The 18,463-nt window shown below is 37.3% G+C and overlaps 1 protein-coding gene across 2 annotated transcripts in view; it reads right to left on the reverse strand.

Annotated features, from left to right (window-relative positions):
* Nucleotides 1-17,755, reverse strand: part of LOC123261658 (neural proliferation differentiation and control protein 1-like) — a 228,987-nt gene extending 211,232 nt beyond the window's left edge. Inside the window, exon 1 of one of the 2 annotated variants that reach the window (XM_044723361.1) lies at nt 17,589-17,753. In XM_044723361.1, coding sequence (XP_044579296.1) covers nt 17,589-17,679 — 91 coding nt within the window. In that variant the 5' untranslated portion in view covers nt 17,680-17,753. Of the gene's footprint in view, nt 1-17,588 lie in introns of both variants that reach the window. The other variant, XR_006508723.1, reaches the window with a different exon arrangement.
* Between the last annotated feature and the right edge of the window lie 708 nt (nt 17,756-18,463).

Here is an 18,463-nt window from a genome sequence, read left to right on the forward strand (position 1 = left end):
CATGCTTATTTCACGCATATACCACATTCTTACATACATACAATATACACATTCTAACATACATACATACTTACAATAAGTAAGCTATTTTTTGTCTACACTAGAAATTACTAGGAAATTATTTATATGGCAAAACAACGTTTGCCGGGTCAGCTAGTAGTTCTATATAATTTTTTTTTACTCCAGTGGGTATTTTGTGATTACTATAAAACATATTCTCTTTTTCTGTCTAAGAGTCTGTTACTTCAATGATTAACAATCTTTTCATAAATAATTTTTAGCGGATGAAATAATAGGAACTTAAAAAAAATTTAATTTCACAAAAATTATTAGTTTTGTCAAGTTCAAAAATTGTTAGCCAATCCTTCCAGCGATATAAAGTTTCATATACTAAACAAATAATTCCATCAAAATTTGAGCTTTTAATTCTGGTTTTACCTCTATTATATATAATTTTTTTTACCGGGGCGGGTATATAGTCTGATATACTTATATCAAACCATATATAATCTGATATGGCCAATCTCCATATCAGGCCTGATATGGACGGCTTATTTCAGGCCTGATATAGTCTGATCAGAAAATTTTTTCACGGGGTTCTAAGAAATTTGATAAAAATATAGGTCCTATGGAAAACTGTTTAAGATAAAAGTTTTAGAAAATTTGATTCTTTGAGGAAAGATCATTTATAATTCTTTCTTGTGACTAATATTTTTGCGGTAATTTCAAAATTAATTTTTCGAGCCATCAAAAATTAAAATAACTGATAAAATTTTCATCTCATGATTACGGCGAAAATATTAGCTCTATGAAAAAATTTTTTTAAGAAAAGTTGTGAAAAATTCAATTTTCTATGAAAATTATCTTATCAGATTTCTTCTTAGAACCAATTTTTTACTGTGATACGAAAAGCAAGGTTCATAATTATTAAAAATTTGAACCATCCATTAAATTAATCCTACTTTCACAATTACGGTAAAAATACTGTTCGTTGACACTTCATTGACTTCGCAATTACAAATATCCAGTCCCTGGAATTAATCCAAGACCTGGAGGTACTTCAAATAGAAAGTGATTCCGATCATTTCCCACTCCTTCTGCAACTCTACGCACCCAATACCCACAACGCTCCAAAGTCAACCACCAGAGGCAATCGTTTCAGTAAAATTCAATACATCTGGAATCAAGAAACAAGAAACTCGTTCAAAGAAGCTATGCGCAATTCATCTAAAATCTGTGCTGATTTTTCCTACCTCTCAGTGGACGTGCTCAACTCAAATCTTCAGGAGGCTATAAAAAGTGCGGCAAGTTGCTCAGGGCTGACTCGAGAAATCCGACCTTCAAGCCATACAAAGAAAACCCATCCTTGGTTCGATGGGGATTGCAGAACCTCAAAAAAAGAGCTAAAAAGATTATTTAAACAAGCCAAAGAGGAAAACTTCTCAGTCAGCACTAAGAACCATTATTTAGAGTCAAGAAGAAAACATAAAGCGCTCATTAAATCCAAAAAATCACAGTTTAACAATAACATCCTGGAAAAACTAGCAAATGTAAAAAACTCTGCTGAATTTTGGAAAGTAGTTAGACTCTTCAGAAAATGCCCGACGCATTCTCCTAATCCAATCGATATAGCCACGTGGGAAAAATTCTTTGATGAGCACACCCCGCCAAAAAGCCTGAGTAACTACACGTTTTTTGGAGTCTTTGACCAGACGCTGGACACTGAGTTATCTCTTGAGGAACTGAACCAAGCTATCAAACAGTGTAAGCTAAATAAGTCACCAGGTCCTGACAACATAAAAAATGAAGTCTATAAAGCGATGCCTACAAACTGGAGATACTACATTCTTTGCCTCTTTAACAAGGTGCTTGAGCAAGAAGTAATTCCGGAAAGCTGGTTTATCTCTACAATTAGTCTGCTACACAAGAAAGGCAATAAACTTGATCCGTCTAACTACCGAGGAATAGCACTGATTAATCATTTCACAAAACTGTTCACATTTATGATCAACAATAGACTGAAAAGATGGGCCAAAGCTACAAATATCATACCTGAGTCGCAAGCTGGGTTTCAAAAAAAAAAAGGCTGCTTAGATAATCTATTCAGCTTGATGACTGTTGTTCAACTCCGCCTACGCCAAAGAAAAGCCAAACTGTATGCCCTATTCGTGGATTTTAAAAGAGCTTTCGACTCGCTAAACCACGATCTACTATGGCTCAAATTATACAATGTGGGGGTTAGCGCTAAAATTGTCAGGATACTAAAAAATATATATGATTCTGCCACTTTTACTGTTAAAAACAACAACGAATTTACACGGGAATTTACTTCGTCAGAAGGTGTATTGCAGGGTGAGATTCTTAGCCCGCTGCTTTTTATATTATATATCGCTGATCTCGAAGACTCTCTGAGGGAAAACGGCTGTGAAAAAGTAAACCTAGATGGTTATACGGACATCCTTTCATTATTGTATGCTGACGACTTAGTTCTGTTGGGAACCTCCAAGAGCGACCTGAAAAGAAAGATTGACCTCCTCTGCAAATACTGTCAAGCCAATAAATTAATAGTAAATACTGCCAAAACTAAAGTGGTATGCTGCCGCAAAGCGGGTCGGATTCCTGACAATCTAAAATTTTATTTTACTGATCAAGAGCTAGACATTGTGGATAGCTATGAATATTTAGGCTTAACCTTCTCACCTAGCGGTTTTAGTAAACCAACAGCGCTGAGCGCTATCAAAAAAGCCCAGGCTGCAATGAACATGGTGGTTTCGGTCATATATGCATCCAGAGTTGACTCAGTGGATAGCATGTTCAAACTATTTGACAGCATAGTAGCGGCGACTCTCTTATACTCATCACCTATCTGGGCTCTTTATCACCTGGACGCCATAGAAAAAGTCCAGTGCGACTTCATAAAGCAAGTCTTTGGTCTGCCTAGAACTACCGCTGGAGCGATACTCAGAGTGGAACTCAACAGACCTCCATTAGCCTACTTTGTAATCAAGGCCACCTGGAGATATGTTACTAAAGTTCTTATGATGGATGACACACGCCTACCAAAAATCTGCCTCTATAGATTAGCACACCTTGCTAAAGATGATTCCTGCTCAGATAAAACCAACTGGTTTAAGAAATTTTTCTCACTTATCACTGAAGTTTCTCCACTGATAGCTTTTGGTCTCTCCAACTTAAACGTCCATGGATGGCACTCAAAGGAAGAAGCCTTCCTAAATCACTATAAAGGCGCTCTTCGTCAGCAAGACCTAAGAATTGCAACCAACTCATACTATCTACAAACGCCCTATACTCCAGTGGAAGCAGACGACAGTTACCTACGCCTAAGAACCTCGTTTCCCGCAATCAGACTTTTCACCCAACTCAGGCTGGCCAGCTGCTACCTCTGATCAATTAAAGTAAATAACTACAAGTACGATTTCGACTGTAGTAAAAAATGCCCCATCTGCAACTGTAACGACAATGACACGCTTGAACATTTTCTGCTAAGATGCCCGGTGCTCAAGGAACCTCGTAAACAATACTTAAAGACCAATATTGGATCCTCCTCTACAGTCCAGGAAATTCTCAAACCTACAAGTGGGCTTATCAAGCCTCTTTTTCATTATGTACGAAGCGCATGTGCAATAAGAGCATTTATATTATTTGAATAACTTATATTTGATAGTTCATCTCACTTAATCAATCTATCTTCCTTGTTAATTTATTTTAATAACTGTAATTTATTCTAACTTTGTACTCTTAAACTTTTATGCAATTGTGATTCTCCCTTGCTATGGGAACATGTATTCCTAGGAAGCAATAAAGTATTATTATTATATTATATATATTATATACTGTTCGTTGACACTAATTATAAATCCAAATAATCATTTACAATTTCTTGTGGATCTGAAATTAATTATATTTTTATTGGCTTACGGTTCTTGTCAGAATTTTCTAATTCCGTCACAATATACTTTCCTTATAACTCTTGTTTCACCATGTACGTAATTTCAACATCACTAATGTTTAAAAAAAAAAAAATATTGGCGAAATGTAACAAGTCTAGTAGTTTTTATATAAATATTCGAAATTTAGATGTAGTAATTTGATATTCATTAAGTATTCAAATACCAGCTACCAATTATTCAATTAATTATTAGTTTCTTTTTTTATTTTCACAAGACGTATTCTCGAAACCTCCACAACAAAATGAAACCAAGTAAACGTTATGATTTTCAAAAATCAAAAAAAATGTCTTGTACGTCGTCGGTGGGCGTCATTGAGTTATTCAATCTGTAACTACGCACATCAAGTACGTTCAAAAAATTATTTCTCGATTTTTCAATTTGCAAAAATAATTTTGTTGATTTTTAAAATTTACAACGGTTACTTGGATTTTTTTTTTTTTATTCATATTTTGTGACCGGATATATTTTGACTGATTGTCTACAAAAAAAGTGTCGATACCAATTTTGAAATTTCGGCAAAAATATTGTTTCTGAAAGAGATTCATGAGAAAACTTTTTCGTAAAAAATTATATTTCTTACAACTTTTGTTTAAAACATAACTTTTAGGATCCATTTTTTCGTCATAATTCTAAAAGTAGAATTCTAATAATAACAAGTTTGGAAAATTCAAATGTGTATGCCTTAAGCGCTCGTGTTATTTTAAAATTTTTCAAATTCTCGCCGATAGAATGGATTTCTTTTCTAACGTCATCTACCATGCTCCGATAGAAGAAGCAGGTCTTCACTAACTCTGTTTATATATTTTTAACTTCCCGCTACGAAAATCGAAGATTTTCAAAAATCGGAAAGTTATTGTTTTCACCCCATTTTGCAAAAACCGAGTTTTCATCAGATCTCGACGTTTGAAGGTCACAGGAAGCTTCCCTGACTATCCCCGCGAGGTTGTCACGGCGTCTGTATGTATGTGTGTGTGTGTGAAAGTATGTGAACCGCTTATAACTTTTGAACGGCTTGACCGATTTCATTGCGGTTGGTGCTATTCGAAAGGGCTTGACCAAACTTAGATTTTAAAAACTATTTGGACCGATTCAGATCAATAGATTTTGAGAAATCTTCAAAAAACTAAAAAAAAAATTTTTTTCAAATGTGGTTTTTTTGGAATAACTTTTAAACGGCTTGATGGTTCAATTCCAAAAATTAATCAGCTCGAAGAGCTCAAAAACGCCATTGGTGCAATTTTAAGCACCTAAGTATGGAATTAGCTGGAAGTTGCAGGGATGGCCTTCAGGGTCAACCGTTTTCCTAATTTTTTTTTATACATGGCAGCCTAAACTGTAGATATTTTAGCTTCAACAGTAAACATTTTATCATTTTATAATCAAACGAATGATAATAGAGTTGTAGTTTTTTAATAAATTTGTCACAATGAATTTACGGACATATTGAAATAAAATTTAAAAGAATTCGTTTTGTTTTTCGAAAGTTATGGTGATTAAAAAAAGAGTGTTATATGAATTTTACAGGATTTTTTCGGAAAAATTCATTTATTATCTAAATTGCGGGTTAGACCAGATATTCATTGATTAGAAAAATGACGATGTTTTCTTTTATTATGGTATGAAGGCCGACCGACTTTAACCACTATATTATTATTTATTTAACTAAAACTCTGACGGAACCTAGTTTTTTCATGTTTAGGCACTAGTAGAGCATGCATACGCTCGCGCTTAAGGCATGAAATAGTTTATGTTTTTGCTGATTACACGCCGTAATTGTGAAATATCAGTGAAAATATTTTTCCTAAAAAAAATCATAAAAAAATAAAAAAAAAATATTTTATTTTTAACAATATTTGTTTGATGAATACTTCGCAGGTCAAATATTTTTACCGTAATAATAAGATGGAAATTTGATATGTAGTTTAAACTTCAAAAACTAATTTCAAAAGTACAGCAAAAGTATTGGTCCTAAGCAAAACTCTTAAGAAATCTTTTTTTTAGAAAATCCAATTTCTTACTACGTTATTAGGAAAACTTTTTTATAGTACTTTGTTGTCCGCCCGAAAATTTTTCTTTTTATTTAAAATTCCCGCTTTAGATGGAAGACCCACCTATGCGCAAAAACCACCTTAAAATTAATATCGTTGCGACTGCCGACTGACCGATGGGGATTTCTGCAAGCTAAGCAGCGGGAACTTTTAAAAGAGGCGGCAACCACCGCCCAACGTCTTTTAACTATTTCAATTCAAGTATCTTCGTTAACTGGCCGACGTTCATAGAGGCTTTTGATTTAATTTGCGCTGCACTTAGATCAAGCGGGTCTCCGTTTGTACGGCGAACGTGATAAAATTAAATTCAGGTCTTTTAATTAATTTGCACTGCACTTAGTTAAAGCGGGCCGCCGTCTGTAAGGGCTTTTGTTCTAATTTGCGCTGCACTTAGTTCAAGCGGGTCTCGGTCATCCGGCAGACGTAAAATAGATAAGTTTATTAATATAAGGGATTAACCGTTTAATTTGCTCCGCATTTACATCGGTTTGAATCCGTTAAGTTTAGTTATTATTCGGTCAGTTACGCACTTTTTCCTGCGGGAAACTGGAAAGACGTTAACCGTAAATTAAAGTGTAAAATTTCAATAAGTAGTTTATAAGTGTTAAATAAAATTATTGTGAAACGTGTAACTTCCTGATTGCTGCTGTTCTAATAAAGACCAACTACACGAATCTCGAGTCGTTCTTTACTGAGAAAGCAGCCCTTGATCATCCATTCCTGGCCCTCAAATTCAACATCCAGACTCGAGAACGCTTCCAGCCGCCCTTCAAGGCCCGGATCAGTAAGGAACAAGTCATCTAACGGTAAGTGGAAAGTAATTTATTAAATTCAAGAAAATCAAATCTCTACGAAAATTCTCAGTCTCTTCAAAAGGCGTGGTATTTCGTCTCTCGAAAGCTCCCACAACAAATAATTTAACAACGAGAATTAAAACCCCTCGTTGTGTATTCTTAATAGTTAGTCCGATCCTCCACCGTTACTTCGCTACCGCATTTTTAACGCCTTCGGACATAACATACTAATATATTATCAACGTAATTCTATCAATAGAAATCTGATAATGATCTTATAATGAGGATGAAAGTTTTTGATAGTTAAGACCTTTATTTTGGAATAAAGGTGAAACTATTGATCTTACGGAAAAATTAAATAGTGTACTTTTGATAGAAAATTAAATTTTTCAGATCTTTTCTACGGAAAATTTTTCCGTAGTCCTAATATTATCGCCGTAATGAAGGATTAATTTTTATGAGTGGTCAAAATTTTTGATGACGGTGATAGTTAATTTTGAATTGACGGCGAAATTATTGATCATAAAAAAAATAATGGAAAATATTTACTACAGAAAATTAAATTTTTGACACCTTTGAATACTAAAATTGGTTGACCCTGAAGGCCATCCCTGCAACATCCCGCTAGTTCCATACCTAGGCGCTTAAAATGGCACTAAAGATGTTTTTGAGCTATTTGAGCTCCAAAATAAAATTTAAGTTATTTTAAGCTCTTGGAGCTCAAAGAAATAGATTATCTATTCTTTTGAACTCTTCAAGCTCAAAAGTCTGAATGAAGTTTCATAGAACACTATTCTTTGAATTTTCAAATCGCAATAACTTTTGAATGAACCGACCGATTTTCACTCGGTTGTCGGCATTCGACGCAGTTTCTTGGTCTCATAAAGAATCTTTAAGTTTAAATCGATTTAACTAGCATCAAAAACTAGCATCCATCGCCACCAAAAGCGTCAGAATCGGTTGATGCGTTTGTGAGATATCGTTGTCGAAAAAAATCGAAAAAATTGTTTTTTTGTAATGACTATTTCATTGAACTTTGATAAGATTCTTAAGCTAGAAGATCTCAAAAGCATCTCTTTAAGCTTAGAGAGCTCAAACTAACCCATAAATTGTATTTTTGAGCTCGAAGAGTTAAAAAACGCTATGAGTGCAATTTTAAGCGCCTGGGTATAGAATTAGCGGAAAGTTGCTGGTATGGCCTTCAGGGTCAACCGTTTTCCTAATTTTTTTTTGATAAATTTTTTTAACTTTGACCGCGGATATCTTTGAAATGGTTAATGTAATCGCTTACACATGTCGGATATTGTATGTAGATCATTCAATTTTCCACATAAATGTGTATAAAGATTTAATTAAAAAGTTGATCAATAGTGAGATATGATCTTTTACATAAGAGGCTAACAAAAAATGTAAAACTGTGATGAGCATAAGCTTCCTATCAATACTAAGAGCTTAAATTTGGTAAGCATTTTCTAGAGGTGCCTGAGAACCAACTTTTCAATGTCGAAAGTTAAAAAAAAAATAATCGATTTTTTTCACCTACCCTAATGTATGTGTGTGTGTGTGTGTATGCGTGTATGCGTGTGTGTGCGTACGTGCGTGTACCTGTGTGTGTGTGTGTGTATGCGTGTGTGTGTGTGTTTTTTTTTTGTTTTAAGAGGGGGGGGGGAATCCTTTTTACGGATTCTAGGCATAGTTGTTTGGTCTGGATATGTGGCGACTCGACGCAGTGTCATACTAAAACTCGACGCTAGCGCCCCTACCCACTAAACCCTAAACCCCTTTTCCTTTTTCCCCTAATCCCTCATGAAAACCGCCGTTAGGCATTACTTCGTGAGGGTAGGATCTAGCTACTGCTCTTTCTTCTGGTAGCTAAGGTGTTATTTTACCTTTCTTCTAGTTGTTGTCATTTGCTCTTCTTCTTCCGATGGAACGCAAGTCTATAAGGACTTCTGTTGCAAATGTGCTGACGGCGTTCCAGGAGGCTCTTGATGACAACATTGCTTCTACTATTGTCTCTAGTTGGATTTTCTTCTTTAGGATCGTCTCCAGCTCATCTCGCTGTAGGTAAAATCGTGGGCACTCAAAGAAAACGTGCTCCGCAACTTCATTGATTCCTGGGCAGGACGGGCACTCTGGTGAATCATCATGCTTGAAGCGGTGAAGATACGTCCAAAAACATCCATGTCCTGACAACAACTGCGTCAGATAGTAATTGACCTTCGGTTTAGCCAAAAGTCGATCTTCGGTATGAGACGGTGTGTCCATCTCCCTGTTGTCGCGGCGTCCCACTGCGATTGCCATCGTGCGATGCTGTTTTGCCGTTCTTCAGCTCTGAGTTCCTCAGCACTTTGTGTGGTTGTCCTCTTTCGTTGGTAAAGGTTCCGTCTTTCCTCAGCTAGGACTCTGAGCGGCAAAGTTCCAGAAATGATACACACTGCTTCCTCTGATATTGTTCGAAAGGTGATGGCTACTCTTAGCGCGCTCAGTTGGTAAACTGGACATGCTTTTCTCCATGATTCTTGGATCTCAAGTGCGTCGGCCCAAATGGATATACCATATGTGAGGACCGATGTAACTACTGATGATAGCAATGACCTCCTTGTCTGCTTCGGGCCACCGATGTTGGGCATCAATCGTACTAGGTTGGCTACTACTGCTGATGCTTTGGCGGTCACGGGTTCAACTTGTTATTTGAAGTTAAGTCGGGCATCGAGCATCACTCCCAGATATCGAATGAATGGTTGGGATGTGATTTCTTGGTCTCCGACGTTTAGATTGATCGTTTCCACCACTTTCCTGCTAGTGATAAGTACAGCCTCGGTCTTCTGTTTAGCCAGTTGTAGATTTACTGTGTCCATCCACTGGTCAATTCGCTCAAAGGTGATAGCGAACATATGTTTTATCTCATCAAGATGCTTGGCGACGATTACTACGGCTAGGTCGTCCACGTACGCTACCAGTTTGACATTTCTTGGTAGTTTCAGACTCAACAATCCGTTGTACATGACATTCCAGAGAAGTGGACCGAGAACAGAACCCTGCGCTATACCTCCAGTAACATCATACTCCTTTGGACCATTCTTCGTGTCATATCTCAGGACTCTATCTGTGAAGTAGCTAGCGACTATCCTTCGCAGGTATCCTGGTACGTTCATCTCTTGAAGGGCTTGCATGATGCAATCCCAGTTGGCGGAGTTGAAGGCATTTTTTATGTCTAAAGTTGCCACCAGGCAATATTTCTTCGTTCCCCCCTTCCATCTGGTACCGGCGATTGCGTCTTTGGCTATACCGACAACCAGGTTGATCGCGTCCAGGGTTGAACGTCCTTTCTGAAATCCGTACTGATTGTCTGCCAAGAGTAGATCGACAACTGCTTCTATCCTTTGGTGGATTATACGTTCTAGTATCTTACCGGCTGTATCCAGCATGCAGAGTGGACGATAAGATGACGGTTCTTCCGGTGGCTTTTTCCCTTTAGGAAGTAGTGTCAGCCGTTGTTGTTTCCACTTCCGAGGGAAAATCCCTTCCTTCAAACAGATGTTGTAGACGTCGAGGAATAACGCTGGCGCTGCTTTAATAGATGTTTTCAAGGCAATATTATGGATTCCGTCCAATCCCGGTGCTTTATTATTCCCGACGCGGTAACAAGCTTCCATCAGTTCTTCTTCGTGACAGGTGGGATATCATTCAGTTCGTCCTGTGTCAACAGATAGTTGAAAACGCGCTGTCGTGGAAACAGCGCAGTCACGATCTTCTGTAAGAGTTGAGGACACGTAGGAGACGGCATTGGCTGATATTTCAGGTGTGCCATGACTACCTTGTAAGGTCTACCCCACAAGTCTTTGTCCACCTCGTTGATTAGCTCTTTCCAGCAGTTCTTCTTGCTATCCTTGATGGCTTTATTCTGCGACTAGTTCCGCTGAGTCAGGCCGCTGATAACCACGCTGAGATATTCTTCTTTTCTTGAGACACTCTTTCCGTAAGAAGCTGATGTGTTCGTTCCACCAGTGCACCGAAGGTCTTTGATTCATGCCCCGTTTACGGGGCATGCAGGTGTCGCAAGCCTGAGTCACTCTCTTCATCCAGTCCTTGATCATTTCTTCTGCAGATCCAGTAGTAAGCGGTTCACTATTTAGGGCAGCTGCTAGAGCACCTGGGTCAAAGGATTTCACCTTCGACCCAACGATGTCAAGTTTCTTAGCCGGTCTTCTAGGATTCTGGTCCTTTGATACTTCCCAGAGAATCGCATTGTGATCGCTGGCCGTGTAGATCTCCATCACCTTCCAGTCGTAGTTTCCTCTGATGAGGCTGCTGCTGACAAAAGTAAGATCCACAATAGAACTTGCGTCTCCTTTAGTGTACGTCGGCGCATCGCCGCTGTTTAACAATACTACATCTAACGTAGAAAAAGCTTCCAGTAGTTCTTTACCTCGAGCGTTGGTGTGTTTGCTGCCCCATTCCACTGCCCAGGCGTTGAAGTCTCCAGCTATTGCCACTGGGTAGTACTGCTTCGCGTCCTCCGTCAGTCGATCCAGAAAGTCCATGAATTCAACAATAGTGAGGCTAGGTGGTGCGTAGCAGCTGTAAAAGCGGATGCCATCTACCGATGCTGCAACAAAGCCGGCGCTGCCATTGTTAACGACACTCTGGAAGGGGAGCTTGCGACAGGACCATATGACAGCTTTTGTGGTGCAGTCAGTTTCCCATGGTTGGCCGCCGAGGTGTTTATACGGTTCCGATATAAGCACAAGGTCAAGCTTCTGTTCACGTACTGTCTGCATGAGCAAATCATGTGCCGCCTCACAGTGGTTGATGTTTAGCTGCAGTATTCTCATTTTCGTTTATCAGTTATCTTCTTGAGTGCCTCTTGGTATACTGGGCATCTGCTTGTGCCGGCATGATGGGCGTTATTCTCTGTACCGGGTTGATCCGCACACAGTGCGCATTTAGCAGGCTTATTACATTCGACGATTTTGTATCCCTCTTCTCCACATTTAATGCAAAGTTTGGAGCGGTCGACTTCACTTGTGCACTGAACCGCACGGTGTCCAAAATGCCAGCATTTATAACATCGGACTGGTCTTACAAGGGGAGGATACGACCTTGGGGAAACGGATTTGGATAATCTTTGACGCAGTGATAGTACACCATGTGGGTATACTACCTCTGAAATACTAAAGTGCAATACTCAAAAATGGCTGAGAAAAACGCACTCAAAGTTTACTCAGCACTATAATATATTAATAGGTAAATAATTGATACATTAAATTATTCTTTAATAAAATATTTTTTTATTTTCAACTTCATTTCTATAAATTATCTACGGTGTATATCATGAGATATTTGTAATTCATGAATAATTCTTATAACTCTCATATTCATTATAAGTTTAACTGAAAAATATATACCTGCGCCAGACAATAAGAAGGGTCGAATATGGTATGAGGGTACAATAATTCTTGTCCTCGAGTTATTGTAAACTGTATATCGATTCGAGCTCTGTTGGCCCACCGGAAGAATAGTCATGTTGTTGTCCTTGAACCTATGTTAGTCCCACCACTTTTTCAGAAGCTTGACTATAGCAGTTAGTTTCTGAATTTCGACACGAACAGACGTATTTGTGCAGTGAAATTTACTTTTAAAATTGTTTTATAATTTATAAAATGTCATCAAGCGAAGCCAGTTCTTCTCATGGAGATGAAAACACTCCTGATACATCCTTACATAGTGATTTATCGAAGCAACGGCTAAAAGATGGAGTAGTGTATTATGAAGGTTTACTTCTTGAAAGTGATTTAATTGCAAAAACATCTTCTGACACTCTATCTGAAGATGCTATGTTGATTGGTAGAGAATTATATGATAATACGTTAGAGATGTTAAATAAAAAGAAGTTCGTAAGCGATCAAGAATTGATTCATGCTCAAGAAGAATGCCCAGACGGAAATTTTGAAGCAGTAGAAGATAATTCAGTTGATGACTATGTTCCAGATGAAAAAAAACAAAAACAAAAAATGATGGATTATATTCCTCTGGAATATAAAATTAAAGTTTTAAACATAGCAAAAGCTCACCCTTCATGGAAACTAGAGACATTACAAAAAAATGGATGTAGTCATTTGAAGAGAATGGATCATTCGAAAGTATGGGAAAAAGATGTTGAACATGGTGGAACTAAATTTGATAAATATCATGTGATTGATTCTTGGACGTATGACCGCTTCGTCGAGGCAAGACAAAATTATCAACAAGTGACTACACGAAATTTGCAGCAATGGGCTTTAGCTGCAGCCAGACAGTTTCCTAATCTTCAATTTACAGCGTCCGACCTATGGGTAAAAAAATTTAAACAAAGACACAACATTCGTCAACGCAAAATTACAAAATTTGTAACAGACAAATGTTTTGCATTCAAACAAAACAATTGATATCTAACTTCGATAGTGACTTCGTTATTAATACAGATCAAACAGGTATATAAATTTTCTAACGGTAAACTAATTATTTTTTATTCCATTATTAAATTTAATTGAAGTTAATCATTAGATTTTTTAAAATTCATATTTTCAGGATGTCAATACCAATCAATGTTTAATAGGACACTGACGGAAAAAGGAAGCAAAACAGTGTTTGCAAAAGTACAAGACATGACCAAGGTGTCACACTCATATACTGCACAATATAGCATAACATTATCTGGAAAATTACTACCACATGTTTTTATTTGTTTGCAAGAGCCTACAGGTGATTTTGGGCCAAGAATAAAGAAAAACGTAGAAGAATATTTGAAAAAATATAAAAATGTTATTGTCACATCATCAAAATCAGGAAAACTGACAACTACTCTCTATAAAAATTTTCTAGAGAAATGTTTAATGCCATATGTTCAAAAAAATAAATTTCTTTTAATTATTGACTCGTGGACAGGACAAGTGAAGCCAGAATTATATGATAAAAATATGAAATATTTCAGGATGATAAAAAAATGCCTACATGCACATTTAAAGTTATACCTCCAAAATGTACTCCGTTAGTTCAACCATGTGATGTCTATTTCTATAGACAAGTGAAAAATTTTATCAAACGATTGCAAAGTACCGCTGAACTTCTAGATAAGAATTATGAAATTCATTCCCGAGAGGATTGCATAAAAATTCATTCGATTATTCATCACCAATTGTCAGCGCCAATATTTCGAGACATGATGGAATATGCCTGGTTCGCCAGCGGGCTTTGTGACACAAGAAATTTTTTTACTAATGTCAATGATGGGTGTTTCTCATTAGATCGTTTAAAAATACCGTGTCATTGTAAAAAAGCAGCATTTATTTGTTGTTCTTGGTGTAGAAAAACTTTTTGTTTTGAATGTTTTTATCATAAGTATCACTCAGGATCATGTAATAATATCTCATAATACGTAATTATAAAATATTGCTTTAATTAATTAAAAAAATGTATAATTTTCCATTTAATTTTCGACTTATTATTTGTTTGTACCACCGCAGATAATTTATAGAAATGAAGTTTAAAATTGAAAAATTTTTTATTAAAGAATAATTTAATGTATCAATTATTTACCTATTAATATATTATAGTGCTGGGTAAACTTTAAGTGCATTTTTCTCAGCCATTTTTGAGTATTGCACTTTAGTATTTCAGAGGTAGTATACCCACATAGTGTACTACCACTACGTCACCGACGCAATTTGTGTTCTGCTACGTAAGACCTTACGAATTTTAATGGCCTCTACTGTTATACCACAATCGTTTCCAGCTGCCTCTTGTAAAGCTGTTAGAATCTCATCTTTAGTTGTAGTATCGTCAATATCGCGAATTTCCAGGTCTTCTTCAGGTCCTGTACTAATGACATTTGCGTCCTCCTTAAGTATTCCCGCGATAGTCTTCTGCAGGTCTTTACCTCTATCATTACTGCCTTTCAACAGCGTGATGAGAATGTTCCCTGTCGTGGTCCTGCGTATCTTCTCGACTGTGTTGCGGACCTGATCTGGGCGAACGTCCGCCTTGATCCGTGTAAGTATTTCAGAATACTTATCTTTGTTCGCTGGACGGATAATAAGTGCCTCCGGTCTCGTTGCTGTTCTTCTTGGCTTCTGGTTCGGCTTCGGTGGAGGCACCAGAGGTTTTTCTGGGGGCAGTTTCCTGCGCTCCTTCTTCTTGTCCTTTCTGGACTGCACCTTTTCCCAGCCTGGCTTCTTGTTCTGTTCACCAGAGTTTTGTGGAAGATCCTTAACCACTTCCTGCTTCTTGATGGGATGACCAGGTCCAATGTCTTTCAGCTTCTTGGGAGTATGAAAAGCTCCGCCTTCGGGAGAACGAATTTTTCTTTTCAACTTCCTCAGGATGCGGCCGTCTTGGTCAAGGGATTTAGTCTCTGCCGTTGTTAAAGTTTCACTTTCTTCTTCAGCGATTGATTCTCCGTCACCTTCGGCTCCAGTGTCCATCGCTTCTTCAACAACCACTTGACTGTTTCTCTCCGATGTAGCACAAGGGGTGCGGTGTAATGATGAGCGCCATTCTTCGTCCAGTTTTTTGAAACGTTGAAGTGCGTTCGCTACACTAGTCGTCTTGTTTTTTATCTCCTTGTGGATGTTGACCTTTGACTGAACGAAAAGATTTAACTCGCTCGTCAGTTTCTCTAGGCGTTCCAACGCTTGTGACCGCTTCATTTCAGCGCTCGTTTCAATCGCTGTTTGTTGGGCATGTAGCCCGTTTCCACTCTTGTTTGTTTTCTGTGGGTTACTCATACTTTTTTGATTTACCAGCGCATCGTATGGAGTGGAGCGGGTTGCCATAACTAGGAACGGGTGTACCCTCGGAGATAGTACTCCTACCCCAGTTCCCTGAGGCCTAGCCGACACTTAGCCAGTCCCGGAATACACGGACGGACTAGACTTGCTCGAAGCGGTGAAGATTCCGATCTCTAACACTCACTGCGTACTTCCTGATCAAGGCCCGAAGTGGCTGGCTCCTGATCCACTGCTGCAACTTTCACCTCGGCAGAGCAAGCTTACATCAGCCGTAGCCTGCATCGTCGGAAACTACGATACAGGTTCCGGACACTCCCAGTGAGTTACAGCAGGAACCAATCGTCTTGCTAGGTCAGTTAGTGCGACCAACCCATTAAAGGGGAGTTTTGTCCACGGGAGCTTATTTTGTTTGGTTATTTTGCTTGGCTCCTACCCGCTGTACCTCATCAACTAAGAGATTAAGTGTCATCCAAGGACAGCGAGCGTTCTCCCATCCGCTCGGGGAGACGCGCCCGGTAGCAGTATCTCTTCTGCCCCGAGCGTGTGTGTGTGTGTGTGCGTGCGTGTGTGTGTGTGTGTGTGTGTGTGTGTGTGTGTGTGTGTGTCTGTGTGTCTGTGTGTGTCTGTGTATGTGTAAATCTCTCATAATTTTTGAACGGATTATCCGATTCGATCGAAATAAGCGGCGTTCCAAAGAGTTTCTTTTCCTTTAGAATTTTGATACTATTTTACAGAATTTAAGTCGATGAATTTTGAGAAATCTCATAAATAAAATTTCAAAAAATTCGTTTTTCTGAAATATCTTATAAACGGCTGAACCGTTCTATTCCAAAAACTAACTATCTCTTAACCTCAAAAACCATGTCAATTGCCACCAGCCCGGTCAAAATCGGTTGGTTCGTTCGTGATATATTGTCGAAAAAAATTGAAAAATTGTCTGAACAATTTACGCTTAAAGATTCTTTAAAGAACTCAAAAAACTGCGTTGAATACCGTAAACCACGAGAAAATAAGTTTATTCATTCGAAAGTTATTGCGGTTTGAAAATTCAAAAAATAGTGTTCTATGAAACCACTATCAGCCTTTTAAGCTCGAAGAGCTCAAAAGCACAGAATAGCTATTTATTTGAGCTCGGAGAGCTGAAAATTAGATAACAATTATATTTATAAGCTCGAAGAGCTTAAAAAATAAGTGAATTGTTGAGCGCTTAGGTATGGAGGTAGCGGAAAGTTGCAGAGATGGCCTTTTGGGTCAACCGTTTTCCTAATTTTTTTTTCTTTGTTCAAGACCTAGTTTAAAGTCTTTACTAAAGCACAGATTTTTTTTCACTTTTGATGATCCTGCTAGGAGTTTCGCTGATAACGCAGACGCATCTTTTTTCCGAGGGCTCGCCGGAAATCACATTTCCGGTCACATTAGCAGAGTTTTTAATATTTGTTTTTTATTCAATTTCAGTTATTCTTTATTGAAAATGTATCTTCAAGATAGTAAAAAGTTTGAATTAAATATTCCTTTTTTTCAATAAAAAAAAAAATTGTAGAGAATAGGTCATTTTTTCTCGAAGGAAACCCATGTAACTTCTTAAGTAAATTTAGCTTCAACGACACAATTACTGAAATTTTTATTAATTCATGTTTAGAAAGTGAGGTCAAAACTTCATAGTAGGCACATTTTCGAGGTTGTAATAAACGTAGCGAAAATTTCAAGGAATAGTTCGTACAGTAAGCCGTTCTCAAATTTTATGAACAGTTTTCAATTTTTTTTTTTGAAGTTTTACACATCGACTGCTGCTTCAATACTCTTTGATAAAAATTGAACCATGAAATCTCAGAAGTTAAGATAGTTGGTATTTTTGGGTAGATAACTAAATTACGTTAGTAACTTTCTTTCTTTGATTTTTGCTCATAAATTCTAACTGTGTATTAATCTGAAGAACTACACTATAGTATCAAATATTGTAACCAATAGTTTAGTAATTTATGACGATAAAAAACAATCACTAACCTCGATGAAGCTCAAAGTTACTGCAGAACGATATAAATAAAAGAACGATAAAGACTAAAATCAGTTTGTAGTATTGTGGATTTGTTTTCATTTTCAAAACGATAAAATCTTTGACAGGTGGTTACAGCTGATGCTGCTTACACTTATATCTATAAGACTAGTATATTTTCTATCACGTCATCCGTGGAACCATTGAGACTGCGCGTTTCTATAGTACACAACAGTAATCGATAAAAAGGACATAAGTACTGATTATATTAAATGCTTGAAACAAAATTATATAGATATTGGGCAAAGTTTTTAGAATTTCTGCCACAGTTGAATTCTCTGCAAATTTTCGTTGAATATTATTAAAATTGATCGAGATGAACAATTTTTAAAATTTTATTTTTCACAAAATTTCCAACATTTTCTGAACGATTAGTTATTTACAAAAGTGGAAAATATATTAAATTTGGTTTAATTTTCAAAGAGGCTATTTGGCAGCCAAAATAGAAGTAGATTTCATACTTCAATAAAAATAATAAGTTTAAAATGTTTGATCAATTAAAAGTTTAAAAATTTCAGTAATTTCGAGAAAAAAAAATTAGGAAAACGGTTGACCCTGAAGGCGATCCCTGCAACTTCCCGCAAAATTCGATACCTAGGCGCTTAAAATTGCACTTATTACGTTTTTAAGCTCTCTAAGTTAAAATATATGATTTATGTGTTATTTTAAGCTCTCCAAGCTCAAAGAGATAGCTTTTCTATGCTTTTGAGCTCTTCGAGCTCAACCGGTTCTGACCAGACCGGTGGCGATCGACGTGGTTTTTTGAGGTTAAGAGCTGATTAGTTTTTGGAGTTGATCGATACGGCTGTTGGAAAGTTATTCCAAA

The sequence above is a fragment of the Cotesia glomerata genome, linkage group LG3, assembly GCF_020080835.1.
Source record: "Cotesia glomerata isolate CgM1 linkage group LG3, MPM_Cglom_v2.3, whole genome shotgun sequence".
Classification (NCBI taxonomy): domain Eukaryota; kingdom Metazoa; phylum Arthropoda; class Insecta; order Hymenoptera; family Braconidae; genus Cotesia; species Cotesia glomerata.